The sequence below is a fragment of the Mustelus asterias genome, chromosome 3, assembly GCF_964213995.1.
Source record: "Mustelus asterias chromosome 3, sMusAst1.hap1.1, whole genome shotgun sequence".
NCBI lineage: Eukaryota > Metazoa > Chordata > Chondrichthyes > Carcharhiniformes > Triakidae > Mustelus > Mustelus asterias.
In genome coordinates this window covers 157,373,753-157,396,036 of record NC_135803.1, presented here as the reverse complement: position 1 = coordinate 157,396,036, position 22,284 = coordinate 157,373,753, and the positions used below count along the sequence as shown (strand labels likewise).

At 48.5% G+C, this 22,284-nt stretch overlaps 1 protein-coding gene and 1 long non-coding RNA gene across 4 annotated transcripts in view; one reads left to right on the top strand and one right to left on the bottom strand.

Moving 5' to 3' along the window:
- lamb2l (laminin, beta 2-like) overlaps positions 1-22,284 on the bottom strand; it is a 195,898-nt gene that overhangs the window by 131,101 nt on the left and 42,513 nt on the right. For all 3 annotated transcript variants that reach the window (XM_078210012.1, XM_078210011.1, XM_078210010.1), the window contains exon 3: positions 18,708-18,877. In XM_078210012.1, the coding sequence (XP_078066138.1) occupies positions 18,708-18,877 (170 nt within the window). The remainder of the gene's footprint in view (positions 1-18,707; positions 18,878-22,284) is intronic.
- LOC144491774 (uncharacterized) lies at positions 8,484-19,587 on the top strand. The gene is made up of 3 exons (XR_013497500.1): positions 8,484-8,697; positions 18,530-18,603; positions 18,684-19,587. It is a non-coding gene; the product is annotated as an uncharacterized LOC144491774 (long non-coding RNA).

Genomic DNA, 22,284 nt, shown 5'->3' with positions numbered 1-22,284 from the left:
TTTTGACAATTGTGATTTGCAAAGGGTTGCTTAATTCTCTGTTTGAACTGAACTTCAAGAGCAGGTTTTGCAGTGAGCACAATGCCACAGGAACAGAAGCCGTGTGCGCATAAAGGTTCACTGCCTGCACTCAATAGGAACTTCCAAAGAATACAGTGATTTTCTTGTTAGTGTGCATTCGTTAGCCCTGTGCTTTTGTTCAGTGGATGAACCTTGCCAAATACCTTGGCTTTTCAACATGTCCTTGAGCACTGGACCATACCCGATGACAGCCCATTCCATTCCAAAGAGAAAGTTCCATTGTTCAAAACTCGGAATGATGAAAACTTCCTGTGTTCAGGCCACATTCCCAGAAAGCCAGGTAGAAATTCCTGAAGCTACAACATAAAGCTCCAGATTGGAGAAAGCAAGGGGTCAGATGGGGAATGAATGAACCAAGATGGTCTCCCTCAACCGTGTTCTCACCTTGCGTGACCTCGGTCAATGGCGAACTCAGGGTTTGGCAGGTCAGGGAACATGTGCCAGGATTTTCAGAAACACCTGGTTGCTGTCCCTTCCTTTCAGCTGATTGAAAAGGGGGATCTGTCACCGAATACTTAAATAAATTCGGTAGAAATCCTTGTGAGGAGGGCTATGGTTCTGTGGCCCCACGCACTCATGTATGGATCGCACTGTCCACACAGGGCTGGAGAGGCCATAGTGCGTTTAGTGCTGGGAGAGCCCTTTTGGTATTCACCCCATCCCCGCGCCCCAGTGAGGGGGTGAACCAGATTAACATATTCAAATCCTTAATTAGATACGCTCTGTTGGTTTTAATTCTTCCCCCATCCGAGGATTCTCTCCGACTGTTGGAGGCAGTGAGAACCAAGTGAAAATCACTACTGGTTTCAAGAAACGGAGACCCGACGTAACAGCCACGACGGGGGACTCAGAGGCCAGTGAAGCCCCCGGGTGATCGGGGACAGGGCTGGGCAGTGCCTGGGTCAGAGCCTGAAGGGGGTCCTGGAAGGGGTTGGGGCCTTAGGCGACCCCATGGCGTTGTTTTGCACATTTTGGGCGGGGGAGGGGGCATGCCTTGATGCTAGCGAAGATGGATTGGGGTGGCTGGGTCACCCCCAGGCCTGCGTGATGTGTGTGTTTGGTTGGGGTGGGGGGAGGTGACCTGAACATTTAGTGATGGAAGGGAAGGGGGAGGTTGCCCCCCCCACCAAGGTCAAGGGTTAGGTGCTCCCCATGTCTGGGGGTGGGGGATGGGGTGGGGGGTGAGGGGAGGGGAGGGGAGGGGGGCTCCTTCAACCTAACTGTGAGAGATCCCTGGGGAGCTGGTCTTGCTGGACCTCACTCCAAAAACAGAAAAAAGTTCAAAGTGTGGGAAAATTCATTGAGAATCTTCCCAGGCTCCAAAGCAATTTCCAAATGTGGTCGAATTCGGACCGGAATCGCACTGACCCTCCCAGCGGGAATCTCACCGGTTTTCCCGCTGGGGACAACACTTGGAAATATTTTGGGAGAATTGTACCCGAGATCCTTTTTGTTGGGATATCCTTAACATTAGTGCCATGCTGTTTGGAGTCAGATCAGGGAGAGCTTCACACAGAGGCAGGAACGCTGTTCCCAAAAAGGTCACTGGGGCTTTAGATCAATAGGAAATTTCAAAATTGAATTGCTAGCTCTTTATTGGCAAAGAGGATTAAGAATTATGGAACCAAAAGATATAAATGTAAATTTATACAGAGCACCCACGATCGAATTGAATGCTGGAATAGGCTCAAAGCCTGTGTGGTCTTTCACGGTTCCTACACGCGTGTTTCACTCCAACTCCTTCTTTCTTTGCGGCATCTTTTTAAAATCTAAAAGCCTGCCATCTGAAAGCATCGTCTGGTGACCTCCTCCCTCTTTCCTTGGCATCTGATTGCCTCTCTTTCTCGAATGGGCTTTTGGATATTTTGTGAAATTGAAGATGTTGCGGGAAGGTCTGAATCAGCCCAGTGCCCTGTATTCCACGGTGTCTCTCCCAGAGAGTTTATAACAGCTGAGAGTGGAATCTGGAAACGACCCTCATCATTGAATAACCAATGACTCAGATGGTCTTAGCTCCTGCATGGACAATCTCCTGACTGAGATGAAAAGGTGTTATTATCGCCCTAACCCTAGCGATGGGTCACGACCTACCAGGAAAGGAAGGAGAAGCAATTGGTAGAAACCACACTTCTGAACTGAGGGTTCCAATTTATTGAACACAACTGCTTAAAAAAACACACAGGAGCAGTCAGACCTGGAGACGCCTGTGGGGAACTTGGTTCTGGATAATTCTAATCATTCTTAACAAGAACTCATTGGAAAGGAATGACAGGAATTGCTACATGACTAGATATGATTTGCTGTGGTAACTGCATTAACTCTTCATCGAAGGAAGGACGTAGAGAATAAGTCGTGTGTTTATATTCCACTTGGTGTGAAACCGGCTCTCTACAATCTGCTTAGCAGGAGCTGAGAGACTGGCTGGGAAGCAGATTATGGGAATCTTTAGTACAATGTTGTGTTCAATCCACATGCTCCTCACAAATCCCTTGCTGACTTACTCATCTTTTATCTGACCCTATCGTTAGTGCGGCTAACTCAACGTCCTGCTTCTTACACTGAAGTGTGCAGAGAAAAATAGATTTTTGACATTGAACTGGAGAATTAGTCTCACCCTCCCTCCCAAACCTTGCGTCCTCAAGTAGAACTCTGTGACCCAATTATGTTGCATCATCTTGTATCAGCTGAGATATCGAGATGAAAGATAATCCAGGGTAAGGATAATAACGAGGTTAAAATAAATTCAAATAGAGAGATAACGGCGGCGGGGGGGGGGGGGGGGGGGGATCTTCCAGCCACAGCCGGGATGGCCCATTGAATGCAGTGTGAGGGGTAAATTGGGATTCCCGCAGGGCATCATGCCCTTTGCGAGTTTCCCAGCTCGCCCTGTCAGCCTCGATCAGATTCCCTACTTATTATGCATGTTTGTCAATCTGAATGCAATTAGTTCAATCTCTCCCACCATTTGCCCACCTTCCCAGAGGGAATGGGTGTGCTGGACGTTGACAGGTGGTATATACTGGAAAGGGTGGCTGTGCTTTGAGTGGATAAGTTGCCTGGTCCGGGTGGCTTGTATCCCAGGGTTGCTAAAGGAAGTGGGGGTGGAGATCAGGGAATAATTTACCTCAATCTTCCCTCGATACGGGGCAGGTGCTATAGGATTCGAGAGTGGCAAATGCGACACCTTGACTCAGTAAAGGGGGTAAGGACAGTCCTAGCAAACACAGACCAGTTAGTCTAACATCAGCGGTGGGTAAGGTTTCAGAAACAATAATCAGGAAAAATATCAACAGGCACTTGGAGAGGTTTGAGTTAATTAAGAAGAACTAGCACAGATATGTAAAATATAGATCATATTTGACTAATTTAATTGAATTTTTTGATGAAGTAACAGAGAAGGTTAAAGAAGGGAATGCGGTGGATGTTGTCTATATGGACTTTCAGAAAATGATTGATAAAATACCACGTGGAAGGCTGGTTAATGAAACTGAGGCTCATGGGATAGCAGGGGCAGTGTCAGCTTGGAAAAATAAATTAGCTTAAGGTCAGAAAACAGTGAATCGTGTTAAATAGTTGTTATTCAGACTGGAGGATGGTGAACAATTATATTCCCCAGGGGTCAGTGTCACTGCTTTCAAAATCTACCAATGATACCAAACTTAGAGCAGCTGCAAACACCCTCCCTCCTCAATCCTGCATCTTCAGGATATGAATCGTCTGAAACAGGAGATCGACAGGTAGCAGAATGGGCAGACGGAATTTAACACAGCGAGAGTGTGAGATGATGCAATTTGGCAGAAGGGATTGGGAGAGACATTAGAGACTCAGTGTGACAGTCCCAAAGATCGTACAGGAACAGGAGGACCGTGGGGTTCATGTGCATCGATATTTGAAGGTGGTTGGACATCGAGAGAGTGGTTAACAAAGTAAATGCGACCTTGCGCTTCATAAATGGAGGCATTGAGTAGGAAAGCAGGGAAGCTGAACCCTTATAAAGTTCTGGTTAGGTCACAACTGGAGAATTGTGTCCACACTTTGGGAAGGATGTGAGGGACCTTGAGAAAGTGCAGAGGGAGATTGACCAGAATGGTCCCAGGGATGAGGGATTTTAGTTACGAGGTTGGGTTGGAGAAGCTGGGGTCGTTCTCCCTTGGAGCAAAGGAGATTGGGGGGAGATTCGATTGTGGCAGAGTTAGATACGATAGACAAAGAAGAGATGTTCCAGTTGGCTATCATATAGGAACCAGGGGAAATGGATTTGGGGTCGGAGATGCAGGAGGAATGTGAGGAAGTATTTCTTTAACAAAGTGAACAAAGGACTTAGAACCTGTCACTCAAATCCAATCGCAGTACGGAAGGAGTGCTGCACAGTTGGCGGTGCTGTCTTTCAGTTGAAGCATGAAATTGAGGTCCTGTCTCAGATGGACATAAAAGAACTCATGGCCACCAGTTGAAGCAAAGCAGGGAGTTCTCGCTGGCATCCTGAATATTGCTTACTCTTCAATCCACATCATAAAACTGACCATCAGCACATTGCTGTCTGCGGGAGCTTGCTGTGTACAAATTGGCTCTTGCATTTCCTACATTCAACCGTGATTACACTTTCAAAGTATCTGATTGGCTGTAAAGTGCTTTGGGATGTCCTGAGGCTATGGAAGGTGTTATATATATGCAAATCTTCCTTTGCCATTTTCAAACTCCGACATCAACAGAAGTGCATTGACCTGCATTTAACCTCATGGTTAATCCTGTGTACAAATCCTTTTAGCCCCAGAAAGTGTGTAATTACAAGATACAATCTGAATATGAATGGGAGCATTGTGTGAAATTAATGTTTTTGCCACTCCCCAGAATGTCTCACTAAAGGTAGTTGCACAAGACAGGACTCAGCTTATAGATCTCATTCTCCCTAACCGGAATAAAAAAACAGGCTCTTCAGGGGCCAGATGTTGTTGGAGCAATAAGGCATTGTAACGTGTCTTACTCTGCCCCCTTCATCCAAACTCCTTCTCCCTCAAAGTTGCTGTGCAGTGAAAGCTGATACCAGTGCAGTGGGGACAATGGCGGATCTGGAAAACGGGAACACAAACAGGAATCGCTGGAAATACTCAGCAGGTCAGGCAGCATCTGTGTAGAGAGAAACAGGGTTAACGTTTCAGATCACTGACTCCTCTGCCAACTGCTCCATGCATCTTGGGGAGTCAGATGATGAATCACACACCACAAACTGAAGAGGAGGTGGTGGGGACAGGAACATAGAACATAGAACATAGAACATTACAGCGCAGAACAGGCCCTTCGGCCCACGATGTTGCACCGACCAGTTAAAAAAAAACTGTGACCCTCCAACCTAAACCAATTTCTTTTCGTCCATGAACCTATCTACGGATCTCTTAAACGCCCCCAAACTAGGCGCATTTACTACTGATGCTGGCAGGGCATTCCAATCCCTCACCACCCTCTGGGTAAAGAACCTACCCCTGACATCGGTTCTATAAGTACCCCCCCTCAATTTAAAGCCATGCCCCCTCGTGCTGGATTTCTCCATCAGAGGAAAAAGGCTATCACTATCCACCCTATCCAAACCTCTAATCATCTTATATGTTTCAATAAGATCCCCTCTTAGCCGCCGCCTTTCCAGCGAAAACAATCCCAAATCCCTCAGCCTCTCCTCATAGGATCTCCCCTCCATACCAGGCAACATCCTGGTAAACCTCCTCTGCACCCTCTCCAAAGCCTCCACATCCTTCCTGTAATGTGGGGACCAGAACTGCACACAGTACTCCAAGTGCGGCCGCACCAGAGTTGTGTACAGTTGCAACATAACGCTACGACTCCTAAATTCAATCCCCCTACCAATAAACGCCAAGACACCATATGCCTTCTTAACAACCTTATCTACTTGATTCCCAACTTTCAGGGATCTATGCACACATACACCTAGATCCCTCTGCTCCTCCACACTATTCAAAGTCCTCCCGTTAGCCCTATACTCAACACATCTGTTATTCCTACCAAAGTGAATTACCTCACACTTCTCCGCATTAAACTCCATCCGCCACCTCTCGGCCCAACTTTGCAACCTGTCTAAGTCTTCCTGCAAACTACGACACCCTTCCTCACTGTCTACCACACCACCGACTTTGGTGTCATCAGCAAATTTGCTAATCCACCCAACTATACCCTCATCCAGATCATTAATAAATATTACAAACAGCAGTGGCCCCAAAACAGATCCCTGAGGTACACCACTTGTAACCGCACTCCATGATGAATATTTACTATCAACCACCACCCTCTGTTTCCTATCCGCTAGCCAATTCCTGATCCAATTTCCTAGATCACCCCCAATCCCATACATCTGCATTTTCTGCAGAAGCCTACCATGGTGAACCTTATCAAACGCCTTACTAAAATCCATATATACCACGTCCACTGCCTTGCCCCCATCCACCTCCTTGGTCACTTTCTCAAAAAACTCAATAAGGTTAGTAAGGCACGACCTACCTGCCACAAAACCATGCTGACTATCACCTATCAATTCATTACTCTCCAAATAACTATAAATCCTATCCCTTATAATCTTTTCCAACATCTTGCCGACAACAGAAGTGAGACTCACCGGTCTATAATTCCCGGGGAAGTCTCTGTTCCCCTTCTTAAACAATGGGACAACATTCGCTAACCTCCAATCTTCTGGTACTATACCAGAGGCCAACGACGACCTGAAGATCAGAGCCAGAGGCTCTGCAATCACTTCTCTTGCCTCCCAGAGAATCCTTGGATAAATCCCATCCGGACCAGGGGATTTATCTATTTTCAGGAGCAGTAATGGAAAGCTCTTGTCGAAGGGACTGTGAGGGGCTGGGGTGATTGTCCCTTTAAGGGCAACACAGCAGGGTAAGGGCCACTTGACCTGTACAACCAATCGGGACTCACTGAGTGTGGAATCATCCCGTGGTCTGAGAGGCCTCCAGACAAAGGGACATTTTGGGAGCTAGCTACAGCCAGGAGGCTGCTGTTTTCTTATTAATAATTTATTATTTATTAATAAATACCTTTTGTGTTCATTATTGAAGTTTGTGAAAGTGCAACAAGGATCCTTCCAGCTGCTGATATGTTCAACCTTGAGGTTGGTCGATGAAGACGACAATTCTGGAGCAGCTGAAAGGCTCGGATGGGCCGTCAGTCTTTCCAGAGGCTCTGCTCATTATTGGACAGTGAATGGAGGAGTCCGTCTCGAGCTTGATGTTCCGGAACATGTTGTGCTGCTGTCAGTGCGGGTGGAGAGAGGGGCCTTGCCTCTGGACAAATCCTCGACCCGGCAGGAAGCAGACGCCAACCTGGCTCTGGATAATGGCCGACAGAGTCTGCTAGCTCACTGAGGATTGTGGGAAACCTTGCCTTGGCCAGTGACTCACTGACGTGCGGCAAAATGCTCCCCAGCAAAGAACATAAGAACATAAGAAATAGGAGCAGGAGTAGGCCATCGAGCCCCTCGAGCCTGCCCCGCCATTCAATAAGATCATGGCTGATCTGAAGGCGGCGGCCCATGACAGGGAAGATGGAGAAAGAGGAATTTTAAAAATGCTGCAAATACTCAGCAGATTAGGCAGCTTCATAGAAATCATAGAATCCCTACAGTACAGAAAGAGGCCATTCGGCCCATCGAGTCTACACCGACCACAATCCCACCCAGGCCTACCCCCATATCCCTACATATTTACCCGCTAATCCCTCTAACCTACCCATCTCAGGACACTAAGGGGCAATTTTTTTAGCACGGCCAATCAACCTAACCCGCACATCTTTGGACTGTGGGAGGAAACCGGAGCACCCGGAGGAAACCCACGCAGACACGAGGAGAATGTGCAAACTCCGCACAGACAGTGACCCGAGCCGGGAATTGAACCCGGGACCCTGGAGCTGTGAAGCAGCAGTGCTAACCACTGTGCTGCCGTGCCGCCCACTGTGGAGAAACAAAGGTTAATGTTTCAAGTTGCTGACCTTTCATCAGAATCGATGCTCAGGAATTACAGAAGGTGGTGGAGTACTGAGTGTCCATGCCAGTGTGTACCCGCCCTGCAGTAGGTACCTGCCAGTGTGTACCCGCCCTGCAGTAGGTACCTGCCAGGGTGTACCTGCCCTGCAGTAGGTACGTGCCAGGGTGTACCTGCCCTGCAGTAGGTACCTGCCAGGGTGTCCCCACCCTGCAGTAGGTACCTGCCAGGGTGTACCTGCCCTGCAGTAGGTACGTGCCAGGGTGTCCCCACCCTGCAGTAGGTACGTGCCAGGGTGTCCCCACCCTGCAGTAAGTACGTGCCAGGGTGTCCCCACCCTGCAGTAAGTACGTGCCAGGGTGTCCCCACCCTGCAGTAAGTACCTGTCCGGGTGTCCCTGATAACAGTGATCTGCTAACCTTACACAATGTGTAACCAGAGCTGTACGACTCTGATGAAAGGTTATCGACCTGAAGCACTGGGCGAGATTTTCTCCAACATCAGCAAGGTTTGATGAAGGTGTTGAGTCTGTCGATGGCAATGTGGCTTTTTCTGCCATATTGTGGGAATAATTGCAGGCATGGATTCCAGTTAAACGGACATGGCAGTTACATAGGTAAGATCGGTATCGAGGGATATGAGCCAAATGCGGGCAATTGGGACTTGCTTAGTGGTAAAACCTGGGCAGCATGGACTAGTTGGGCTGAAGGGCCTGCGTCCATGCTGTAAATCTCTCTGTGCATGCTACAGATTGCAGTCAGGTTAAAAGGTGGAAGTTGTGGGTTTCTCCGAACTTCCAGAGCCACCGACAGCTCAGCTGTTTGTACCTGTCACCTGCTCAGAAACACACCCACCTCAACATGCTAAAACAAACCCCGCCTCTCCCCCAGCCCCCAAAGACAGGGAGATGTGTCTTGAATGAAGAGAGAAAAGGTGAACATGGAAAATATTTTTCCACCCACAGGTGGGACCAGAAAAAGAGGCAGAAAATAGAAGTTACTCACCAATGGGAAATTCAGCACAAACTCCCTTTCCCAGAGAGTGGGAAGAATGTGGGACTTGCTCCCACAGGGAATGGGGAGAATGTGGGACTTGCTCCCACAGGGAATGGGGAGAATGTGGGACTCGCTCCCACAGGAAATAGGGAGAATGTGGGACTCACTCCCACAGGAAATGGGGAGAATGTGGGACTCACTCCCACAGGGAGTGGGGAGAACGTGGGACTCGATCCCACAGGGAATGGGGAGAATGTGGGACTCACACACACAGGGAGTGGGGAGAATGTGGGACTCGGTCCCACAAGGAGTGGGGAGAATGTGGGACTCACTCCCACTGGAAGTGGTTGAGGTGAACAGTATCGATACATTTAAGGTGGGACTGGATGGAGACGGGAAAGAAAGGCGATAGTGATAGGGTGAGGTGATGAGGGGGTGGGAGGGAGCTTGAGTGGAGAATATATACCAGCATGGACCGTTGGGCCGAATGTCCTGATGCTGCGATGTAAAAACTGCAGAATTCTGTGCAGAATATAAATGGTGATTTGCGCTGACGAGGTTTGAACTCTTGTACTCTGGATTATCAATCCAGTCAGCAATTAATTACATCACCTGAGTCAATGCATTAGTCAGTCAGAGTGCTCCAGATGAGGATCTGAGCAGAGAGACACTCTTCATTGCCTGCACTGTGGTATCAGAGTGTTCAGGTCAGGGCCAATTCCGCTCTGATATTCCAAACATTTGTTGTAACTTTGTGTGTATTTTCACCCTGTAATTTTTCATTCATTTTAGCATTCAGCCGTGTTATTATATTTTGATTTAATTTGCGCTGCGCCGCTCCCCTTCCCTCTGTCCTGGTCTGAAGCCAAGTCAAATAAGACAGTGTGTTGTGTGTTTGATCTTCCCTGTGCACAGTTCCATTATCACTGGAACACCCAGAGCCTTTGTTACAGAAACGGCTACAATTGCAAAATGTTCTGCAGTTTAATTTAATTCCTTCTCTTGTGTCAGTCTGTAACACTCCCAGCTCGGAGTCTGAAGGTCATCGCTTCAAGTTTCACTCTCAGGACTATGCCAACAGACCCAGTGTAGCACTGAAGGAGTTCCACACACACTGACTCTCGCTGGGGTACGGGTTCCACACACACTGACTCTCACTGGGGTACGGGTTCCACACACACTGACTCTCACTGGGGTATGGGTTCCACACACACTGACTCTCACTGGGGTACGGGTCATACACACACTGGCTCTCACTGGGGTTTGGGTCCCACACACACTGAGTCTCACTGGGGTACGGGTCCCACACACACTGACTCTCACTGGGGTACGGGTTCCACACACACTGACTCTCACTGGGGTACGGGTCCCACATACACTGACTCTCACAGGGGTACGGGTTCCACACACACTGACTCTCACTGGGGTTTGGGTCCCACACACACTGACTCTCACTGGGGTACGGGTCCCACACACACTGACTCTCACTGGGGTACGGGTCCCACACACACAGACTCTCACTGGGGTACGGGTCCCACACACACTGACTCTCACTGGGGTACGGGTCCCACATACACTGACTCTCACTGGGGTACGGGTTCCACACACACTGACTCTCACTGGGGTACGGGTTCCACACACACTGACTCTCACTGGGGTACGGGTTCCACACACACTGACTCTCACTGGGGTATGGGTCCCACACACACTGACTCTCACTGGGGTACGGGTTCCACACACACTGACTCTCACTGGGGTACAGTCCTACAGGTACAGTCTGTATTAAAAACATATTAAGTCGGTTATGAACATGCAAATTAAGAGTAGGAGTAGGCCACTCGGCCCCTCGAGCCTGCTCCCCCATTCAATATTATGGCTGATCTGATTGTAACCTCAACCCCACTTTCCCGCTGACCCTCGATAACCTTTCAGCCCCGAGTTAATCAAGAATCTCTCCAGCTCTGCTTTAAAAATATTCAAAGTCTCTGATTCCACTGCCTTTTGAGGAAGAGAGTTCCAGAGACTCTCAACTCTCTGAGAGAAATAAATTTTCCTCATCTCTGTCTTAAACAGCGACCCCTCATTCTAGATTCTCTGACACGAGGAAGCATTCTCTCCACATCCACCCTGTCAATACCCCTCAGGCTCTTAAAGATATCAACAGGTTGCCTCTTACTCTTCAAAACTCCAGCGACTACAAATCTAACCTCTCCAACCTTCCTTCATAAGACAACCCGCCCTTTCCCGGTATTAGTCCGGTGAACCTTCTCTGAACTGGTTCTAATGCATTTACATCATTCTTTAAATAAGGGGTCCTTGGGCGGAATCTTTCAGCCATTCACGTGAGCGGGATTTGCTGGTTCCACTGCAATGAACGGAGGTTTGTCCGAACATCAAACACTCTGTCCTTGCTTGCAGAGCAACGGGGCGTGAAGAACCAGAAGATCCCAGGCCCGTACTGTACACAATACTCCAGATGTGATCTCACCTGTATAAGTGAAGCATCACCTCCCTATTTTTGTAATCAATTCCCCTCACATTAAACAGTCACATTCTATTAGCTTTTCTAATTACTCGCTGTACCAGCACACTAGCCTTTTGTGAATCATGCACTCAGACACCCAGATCCCTCTGCTCTACAGAGCTCTGCAACCTCTCACCATTTAGATACTAAGCTTCCCTTTTATTCTTCCTGCCAAAATGGACAACTTCACATTTGCCACATTTTTGCCCACTCATTTAATCTATTGATATCCCTTTGTAGTCTCCTTATATCCTCTTTATAATTTACTTTCCCACCTATCTTTGTGTCATCAGCAAACGTAGCAATGAGATAAGATGAGATATGAGGGGATAAAGGAGCAACAGATTGGAAAGTTCAAACAGCTTCTCAGATATTTCAAAATAGGCATGCAAAAATTTGACAATAAAAGGTTAACATCTAAGAATGAGTTCAAGGATTCCTGTACTCCCACACTCTGTATCAGCACATCCCTTCATTACATTTGGCTGTGGGAGGCCTACTCAGCTTCATCTCCTGCTGGCTTCTTGCTTATTCCAGGAGGTTGACTCATCCATAAACACGGACTTCCATCCCTAAATGTCAAAATTCATCATCTGTTTTACTGAGATTTTTGTTTTAAATTCTCCGGACTGAACAGGGACCTGTACAGTTTGATTCCAGTCTCCTCTTGCATCTGTTTAGATTGAAGTTACAGCACATAAACAGGCCATTTGGCCCAACTAGTCCATGCTAGTTTATATGCTCCACCCGAACGTCCTCCCACCCCATTTCATCTCATTCTGTCAACACAATCCTTTCTCCGGGTGTATTTATTCAGCTTTTCCTTCAATGTATCCATGCAATATTCATTTTGATCGCTCCAGAGTATGTTGGTCCTGCTGATACAGCTCTGCGCTGGTTGGCCAGGTTGTTTGATTTGTTGAGGCTCGCGGTATTTCTCTCAGATTCCTCCTGAGGTAGTTCTGCTATATCCCCAGAGTCTGAGTCCCAGAGAGACACAATTACTCTCGCTACACCCTTGCTCATTCACAAAGTCCTGTAGGCCACACCTACTGCCCCTCTCACCCTGTGTCCCTCTGCTTATTGCTCCCCTTACCTCTGGAAGAAGTTTCTCCTTATTTATTCTGGTAAAACCCATCACCATTGTGAACACCTCCATTAAATCCCCCAGCTTCAGTCTCTGCACATAACGAATGTCCCTCACCTCCTGGTAAATCTCCTCTGCGCCCTCAGAGTGTTGATGGAGGGGACAGGGGAGGGTAGGACGGGGGAGGGTAGGACGGGGGAGGGTAGGACGGGGGAGGGTAGGACGGGGGAGGGTAGGACGGGGGAGGGTAGGACAAGTCTGCCCTCTCAGGAAAAGCTTTAAGACCAATGCTCACTGTTGCGAGCAGAGCAGGGAACCTTCTCACTGGCCAATTAGTAACATCTCAACCGACATGACTAAATCTAATGTGGAGATGCCAACGTTGGACTGGGGTGGGCACAGTAAGAGGTCTCACAACACCAGGTTAAAGTCCAACAGGTTAATTTGGAATCACGAGCTTTCGGTGCCCTGCTCCTTCATCAGGTTCACATTTGAAAGCTCGTGATTCCAAATAAACTTGGTGGATTTTAACCTGATGTTGTCAGACTTCTCAACACAACCTAAAAACAGATTCAGTGATCAATAAACCTCACTGCAGTTTGTGGGGTTTTGCTGGGTGGAGATTTCCTGTCATTACAGCAGTGAGTACATTATATAAAGTATTTTTGAATGCCCGAGAGGGGCTGCTATATAAATGCAGATCTCACTTGATCATTCAGTGAGTAGTCTCACACCAGGTTAAAGTCCAGCAGGTTTATTTGGTAACACGAGCTTTCGAAGCACGGCTCCTTCATCAGGTGAATGCAGGATTTGATTCACAAACAGGGCATATACAGAAACAAACTCAATTACAAGATAATGGTTGGAATGCGAGTCTTAACAAGTAATCAAGCCTTTACAGGTCTTTTCCGGAGCCTTCAACATGTCATCGAAAAAGACGAACATCTCGCCAAGGCCATCCCCACACCCACACTATTTGCCTTCAAACAACCACGCAACCTCAAACAGACCATTGTTCACAGCAAACTACCCAGCCTTCAGGAGAACAGTGACCACGACACCACACAACCCTGCTACAGCAACCTCTGCAAGACGTGCCGGATCATCGACACGGATGCCATCATCTCACGTGAGAACACCATCTACCAGGTACACGGTACCTACTCTTGCAACTCAGCGAACATTGTCTACCTGATACGCGCTCCGAAAGCTTGTGTGGCTTTTGCTACCAAATAAACCTGTTGGACTTTAACCTGGTGTTGTTAAACTTCTTACTGTGTTTACCCCAGTCCAACACCAGCATCTCCACATCATGACCTGATATGCTGCAGGAAAGGATGTCCCGAGGCATGGTACATTGGGGAAACCATGCAGACGCTGCGACAACGGATGAATGAACACCGCTCGACAATCACCAGGCAAGACTGTTCTCTTCCTGTGGGGGAACACTTCAGCGGTCACGGGCATTCGGCCTCTGATCTTCGGGTAAGCGTTCTCCAAGGCGGCCTTCACGACACACGACAGCGCAGAGTCGCTGAGCAGAAACTGATAGCCAAGTTCCGCACATATGAGGATAGCCTCAACCGGGATCTTGGGTTCATGTCACACAATCTGTAACCCTCACGACTTGCCTCGGCTTGCAAAATCTCACTAACTGTCCTGGCTGGAGACAATACACATCTCTTTAACCTGTGCTTAACTCTCTCTCCACTCACATTGTCTGCACTTGTAAAGACTTGATTACCTGTTAAGACTCGCATTCAAACCATTATTTTGTAATTGAGTCTCTGTCTATATAGGCCCTGTTTGACCGGTGAGTCTCACTTCTGTTGTCGGCAAGATGTTGGAAAAAGTTATAAGGGATAGGATTTATAGTTATTTGGAGAGTAATGAATTGATAGGTGATAGTCAGCATGGTTTTGTGGCAGGTAGGTCGTGCCTTACTAACCTTATTGAGTTTTTTGAGAAAGTGACCAAGGAGGTGGATGGGGGCAAGGCAGTGGACGTGGTATATATGGATTTTAGTAAGGCGTTTGATAAGGTTCACCATGGTAGGCTTCTGCAGAAAATGCAGATGTATGGGATTGGGGGTGATCTAGGAAATTGGATCAGGAATTGGCTAGCGGATAGGAAACAGAGGGTGGTGGTTGATAGTAAATATTCATCATGGAGTGCGGTTACAAGTGGTGTACCTCAGGGATCTGTTTTGGGGCCACTGCTGTTTGTAATATTTATTAATGATCTGGATGAGGGTATAGTTGGGTGGATTAGCAAATTTGCTGATGACACCAAAGTCGGTGGTGTGGTAGACAGTGAGGAAGGGTGTCGTAGTTTGCAGGAAGACTTAGACAGGTTGCAAAGTTGGGCCGAGAGGTGGCGGATGGAGTTTAATGCGGAGAAGTGTGAGGTAATTCACTTTGGTAGGAATAACAGATGTGTTGAGTATAGGGCTAACGGGAGGACTTTGAATAGTGTGGAGGAGCAGAGGGATCTAGGTGTATGTGTGCATAGATCCCTGAAAGTTGGGAATCAAGTAGATAAGGTTGTTAAGAAGGCATATGGTGTCTTGGCGTTTATTGGTAGGGGGATTGAATTTAGGAGTCGTAGCGTTATGTTGCAACTGTACACAACTCTGGTGCGGCCGCACTTGGAGTACTGTGTGCAGTTCTGGTCCCCACATTACAGGAAGGATGTGGAGGCTTTGGAGAGGGTGCAGAGGAGGTTTACCAGGATGTTGCCTGGTATGGAGGGGAGATCCTATGAGGAGAGGCTGAGGGATTTGGGATTGTTTTCGCTGGAAAGGCGGCGGCTAAGAGGGGATCTTATTGAAACATATAAGATGATTAGAGGTTTAGATAGGGTGGATAGTGATAGCCTTTTTCCTCTGATGGAGAAATCCAGCACGAGGGGGCATGGCTTTAAATTGAGGGGGGGTAGTTATAGAACCGATGTCAGGGGTAGGTTCTTTACCCAGAGGGTGGTGAGGGATTGGAATGCCCTGCCAGCATCAGTAGTAAATGCGCCTAGTTTGGGGGCGTTTAAGAGATCCGTAGATAGGTTCATGGACGAAAAGAAATTGGTTTAGGTTGGAGGGTCACAGTTTTTTTTTTTAACTGGTCGGTGCAACATCGTGGGCCGAAGGGCCTGTTCTGCGCTGTAATGTTCTATGTTCTATGTTCTATGTTTGTGAACCCAATCCTGCACTCACCTGATAAAGGGGCAGGGCTCTGAAAGCTCGTGCTACCAAATGAACCTGTTGGACTTTAACCTGGTGTTGTGAGGCTTCTTACTGTGCTTACCCCAGTCCAACGCCGGCATCTCCACATCATGGCTACCATCGATCATGCAGAATTTCATACCTGCTTTCTGCAGCACGCTGAACTTTTCAAAACAAATTTTTAAAGAATGTTGCTTTTGGAATTGTGCTGTATTTCAAATTGTTAGTGGAGTCTCATTGTGCGTCCCCCCCACCCCCCCAACCTCCCCCCCACCTCCCCCCCCACCTCCCCCCCCACCCCCCCACCTCCCCCCCCACCCACCCCCACCTCCCCCCCCACCCACCCCCACCTCCCCCCCCACCTCCCCCCCCACCCCCCCACCTCCCCCCCCACCCCCCCCCACCTCCCCCCCACCTCCCCCCCCGCCCCACCTCCCCCACCCCACGTCCCCCCCGCTCCCCCTCGCCCCACCCCCCCGCCCCACCTCCCCCCCGCCCCACCTCCCCCCCCAACCTCCCCCCCCCAACCTCCTCCCCCCCCACCTCCCCACCACCCCCCCCAACCTCCTCCCCCCCCACCTCCCCCCCACCCCGCCCCCCCCCCCCCCACCTCCCCCCCACCCCGCCCCCCCCCCCCCCCTCCCGGTTGAATTCAGTGCAGTGAGGCGGCCACAGGAAGATGCCAAATTGTGCTGAATGTCCCCGTTACTGGATTGCCAGCACCACCTGCCCAGGGGCCACGATCGATTCATTGGAATTTCTATTTATTACATCAACGCTGTGGTAGACAAAATAAACATAGACATTTCCCTATCGTACAGCATCTGAAGGGCTGTTGGCATGGCTACAGCTGTAATTTGTTGATAAGGAGGGCTCCTGAGTTGGTGGCATCTACATGGAGGTGTCTACACAAGCACTTTGATCTTATCTGTGTTAACGTGGTCTCTCTGCGCAGATTATTCATTGCAAGGAATCAGGGCTGGTATTCAGACAAGGAGACATAGAGATAGAATCATAGAATCCTTGCAGTACAGAAAGAGGCCATTTGGCCCATCAAGTCCACACTGACTCTCCGAAAGAGCATCCCACCCAGGCTCAGCCCCCAGCGCTATCCCCATAACCCCGTGCAGTTAGCACGATCAATCCACCTAACCTGCACATCTTTGGACACTAAAGAGCAATTTAGCATGCACCGACTCTCTAAAAGAGCATCTTACCCATGCCTCACCCATAAATCCCACCAGGAGTAAAGCCATCTGGACATTAAGCATTGGCCTGAGGTTTTTGTCCGTTGAGCGTGAGCGATCAGCAGGCCCAGAAGTGGGTGTGAAACACATTCCCGCTGTGGTCAGTCCCAGAGTGCACTTTCTCGCTAGCTGGCCAATCAATGGCCACTCAGTGTGAGACAGGCTGTGGGAAAGGCTGAGGGAGGGGACGGAGGGAGAGGGCGGGTGCTGAGAAAAGGCAGGATGCTGTCCTGAGGGTTGCATTGCGCTTCCTCTGGGGGAACGGCCGCTGTGGAAATGTCTCAGGGAGATCCTGAGCTGTGAACAATTTCCAGTGATGGAGAAACTCTACAAAGGGTCTGTCGGCATCACATTCAGCTGCAAACCTCAGGCCCCAGACACCTTTGCAAATTTTATCTCAGTTCTGGCAGCTCATCCGACCCAGGATTTCGGTTCCAGCTGCAATGTAAAAGCTGCCTGAACGATCAGCTGCCCCCAAACTGTAAAAGCAGACAAGCCGCTAAAATTGTGTCCACTTGACCCTTCAATGAGCTAAATTGTTGGCTTGATTGTTGACGAGTGCGCCTCCAACTTTCATGCATACCTGCTAACCAAACTATCACTCGAGTGTGCAATAAGTAGTCTCACAACACCAGTGCTCCGAAAGCTCGTGCTACAAAATAAACCTGTTGGACTTTAACCTGGTGTTGTGAGACTACTTACTGTGCCCACCCCAGTCCAACGCCGGCATCTCCGCATCGAGTGTACAACCAACCACATTGGGATGTGCATCTGACGCCTCCTCGCACTATTTCATTTCTGGGTCAGGTGCGGGACCATCTGAGCAACGTAAAATTAGTGTCTCTTTGAATAGTTTAGTTTATTTGTTATGCTGTTATAAACACTGGAAATGGGGAGAAATGGTTTCTATAATCGTGAGTCATAAATCATCCACACAGGTATTAAAGAATCTGCTTTCTGATTGGCCGTGGAATGGCGGGATGCCACAAGGATGGATATTTTGAGTGACCAATGGCAGGAGTGTGGGGGCGGAGCAATCAGAGGTTGAAGGTCTTGAGATGAGGAGTTGCTGACACAAGCGTGATGGAGCGAATGGCCTCTGTGCACATGGTAATTTTATAAATCAAGAACTGGTAGCCGGCCCAGAGAGGAACATTTCACAACTGGTTACAAAAATATAGATAACAGGCAGTTGTTGATGAAAATACTGTTCCCAGAGGGGATTTGGGTTTCTAACTGTAGTAGGATGTATTTCTGGAGCTTTCTTCATGTGACCTTCCCAGTCAGTCAAACAAGACTTTGTCCATTTTTTAGCAACAGAATTGGCAACTAAACTCGCAATGGTTTCGAACAAAACCCTTTCTGATTTTTCTTCCAGGTTTTTACTCACACCAATGTCCCGGCCCGATCATTTTCATTTCCTTGGGACTCCAGGCCAATGCAGGGAGGCTGGTGACCCCTCCCCACCACCTCCCCCTCCCCCTGCGAGTTCTCTCCTCCCCCCCCCTCCCCCCCCGCCCGCTGGCTGCGAGTTCTCTGCTCTCTCTCACACTTACCTGCAGATGGCTGACGATGCAGTAGTCACTCGGCTCGTCCGCCCCACACGTGGAGGTGGCAGTCAGATTGTGGGCCCGTCCAATTAGGAGGTTACCAGTTGCTGGGTAACAGCTTCCTTCGGTACATCCGTGAGGCAAGGACGGGAGTTCCTGAGCAAGGCTGTTCACCACTGCAGGGAAGAAAGGGAGAAAGGTTCAGAGATTTGGCGAAGGAGAGGCGCAGCGACAGATCGGACATTGGTGACAAACAATGAACAAAATGGCTCCTAAATGCATGTTGTTTGTGGGATCGCAGGAGGCGATTTAGCCCATTGAAACTGTTCCAACATTTATTTAGATTATGGCAGATCTGGACATCAACTCCATCTTCCTGCCTCTCAAAACCTATTCATTCCCTGGGAATTCCTCCGTTTTCTCAGTCCCTCCTTGCTCCTGCATTCTACAGCCACAGTGTTACAGCACAGAGATACACCATTGTCCCATCAACCAAAACTAACCCAACCATCCCACTCTCTCTCGCTCTAGTTCTGTACCATTTTCAGAATCAAATAGTAATCATTTTACCTTTATAAGATGAAATAGTTTTTGTCTCAACCTCACTCTCCATGCTCCTAATTCTCTCCACACTCTCCGACAATGCAAGGAAACAATCATTTACTCTGTCAGAAACCTTTTATAATTCTATAAACTATGATTAGATCTCCTCTCCTACAGTGAGAACAATCCCAGGATCTCGTCTCTTCCCATAATTAGTTTCTCATCTTAAGCATTCTGGCGAAACTATCAAATAAAAGGAAGTAACTGCAGATGCTGGAATCCAAAACAAAAACAGAAAGTGCTGGAAAATCTCAGCGGGTCTGACAGCCTCTGTGGAGAGAGAACCTGTGGAGAGATTCCTTCAGCTTTGACAAAGAGTCATCCAGACTCGAAGCATTGGCCCTGTTCTCTCTCCATAGATACTGTCAGACCTGCTGAGATTGTCCAGCATTTTCTGTTCTTGCTGCTAGTGAATCTATACTTGCCCTTTGTGTTACTGGTTTATCTGTGGAGGTTAATCCAACTCTCTCACACTATCATTCAGTAACCCCTCTCCCCCCAGCACCCTGCGTTACTGACTATATCTCTACTGATGTTAATCCAGCTCCCTCACACTGTCACCCAGTAACCCCTCTCCCCCCAGCGCCCTGTGTTACTGACTGTATCTTTACTGTATCTTTTGTGAGAGGGAGGTCATGCCTCACTAACCTGGTGGAGTTTTTTGAAGAAGTGACTAGAATGGTTGACGAGGGAAGGGCCGTGGATGTCGTCTATATGGACTTTAGTAAAGCGTTTGACAAAGTCCCTCATGGTAGGTTGGTGCAAAAGGTTGGATCTCATGGGATAAAGGGGGAGGTGGCTAGATGGGTGGAGAACTGGCTTGGTCACAGAAGACAGAGGGTGGTAGTGGAAGGGTCTTTTTCCGGCTGGAGGCCTGTGACTAGTGGTGTTCCGCAGGGCTCTGTATTGGGACCTCTGCTGTTTGTGATTTATATAAGTGATCTGGAAGAAGGTGTAACTGGGGTGATCAGTAAGTTTGCGGACGACACGAAAATGGCTGGACTTGCAGATAGTGAGGAACATTGTCAGAGGCTACAGAAGGATATAGATAGGCTGGAAATTTGGGCAATGAAATGGCAGATGGAGTTCAATCCTGATAAATGCGAAGTGATGCATTTTGGTAGAACTAACGTAGGGGGGAGCTATACAATAAATGGCAGAACCATAAAGGGTGTAGATACGCAGAGGGACCTGGGTGTGCAAGTCCACAGATCCTTGAAGGTGACGTCACAGGTGGAGAAGGTAGTGAATAAGGCATATGGCATGCTTGTCTTTATAGGACGGGGCATAGAGTATAAAAGTTGGGGTCTGATGTTGCAGTTGTATAGAACGTTGGTTCGGCCGCATTTGGAATACTGCGTCCAGTTCTGGTCGCCACACTACCAGAAGGACGTGGAGGCTTTAGAGAGAGTGCAGAGGAGGTTTACCAGGATGTTGCCTGGTATGGAGGGGCTTAGTTATGAGGAGAGATTGGGTAAACTGGGGTTGTTCTCCCTGGAAAGACGGAGGATGAGGGGTGATCTAATAGAGGTGTATAAAATTATGAAAGGCATAGATAGGGTGAACGGTGGGAAGCTTTTTCCCAGATCGGTGGTGACGTTCACGAGGGGTCATAGGTTCAAGGTGAGGGGGGGGAAGGTTTAACACAGATATCAGAAGGACTTATTTTACACAGAGGGTGGTGGGGGCCTGGAATGCGCTGCCGGGCAAGGTGGTGGAGGCGGACACACTGGGAACGTTTAAGACTTATCTAGTTAGCCACATGAACGGAGTGGGAATGGAGGGATACAAAAGAATGGTCTAGTTTGGACCAGGGAGCAGCGTGGGCTTGGAGGGCCGAAGGGCCTGTTCCTGTGCTGTATTGTTCTTTGATGTTAATCCAGCTCCCTCACACTGTCACTCTATAACTCCTCTTACCTGAGTATTACTGACTGTATTTGCTTAATATCTCTTTGTAATTTTATGCTTCCATTTACACTGTTTACAATGCACCTGTCTTTCCATAATCAGCAAATGTCAGCATTTGCCTTTTCAACCATCGTTTAAGTGATTCCTGCGAAGCCTGAACGGATGAGGCCCCAACACAGATCCCATGGCTGACCTGGCAAAAGGAATATCCACCCATGATCCTCACTCTGTCCCCAGCCACTCAGCCAGTTTCCTAACCAGGTAAATGTATGGGGTTACAGGGATAGGGCAGTGGGGTGGGGGCGGGGCGGGGGGGGGGCGTTGGTGGTATGAGTAGGATGCTTTTTTGGAGAGTTAGTGTAGACTTGATGGGCTGAATGGCCTCCTTCTGCACTGCACGGAGTCTATTATTCTCGGATTACAATTTTCTGATTTCACTTTCTCACTTTTTTTAAATAGTGGATTCACATGTCCAGTTAGAGAGAGAGAGACAGGAAAGGGATGGAGGATGGAGGTGCTGGGCAGCAGAGGTAGAATAGAGAGACAATATATTTAGAGAGGGAAGAATTGAGAGAAGCAGGTGAGAAAACAGGAATTGAGTGGCTCGAAAGAAGGAGAAGTAAGAGAGGGAAAGGATATGGAAATAAATAGTGGGTAGGGAAGAGGAGTGGGATGGAGATAGAGAGAGTGATGGAAAGAGAGACGAGGAGTGGGATGGAGATGGAGAGGGTGACGGAGAGAAAATGGGGAGAAAGTTTGAAAACGATAGATAGGGAAAAATGTGGTTGTCTCTGAGAATCACTTGATCCACTTTCCCTCCCTCTCTGCCACTCTCACTCTCTGCCTCACTCTCTGCCCCACTCTCTGCCTCCCTCTCTGCCACTCTCATTCTCTGCCTCACTCTCTGCCTCACTCTCTGCCTCATCACCTTATCCTGCTCTAAGGCAAACCAGCAAATGGAGAAGTGACAGGAAGCAGCGGGTAATTGCTGATAGATATTTGTGTGACTGGTAGGCAGTTTCCAGTGGGGATCCACAGGGCTCCATACCAGGCCCCCTGCCTTTCCTGCTAA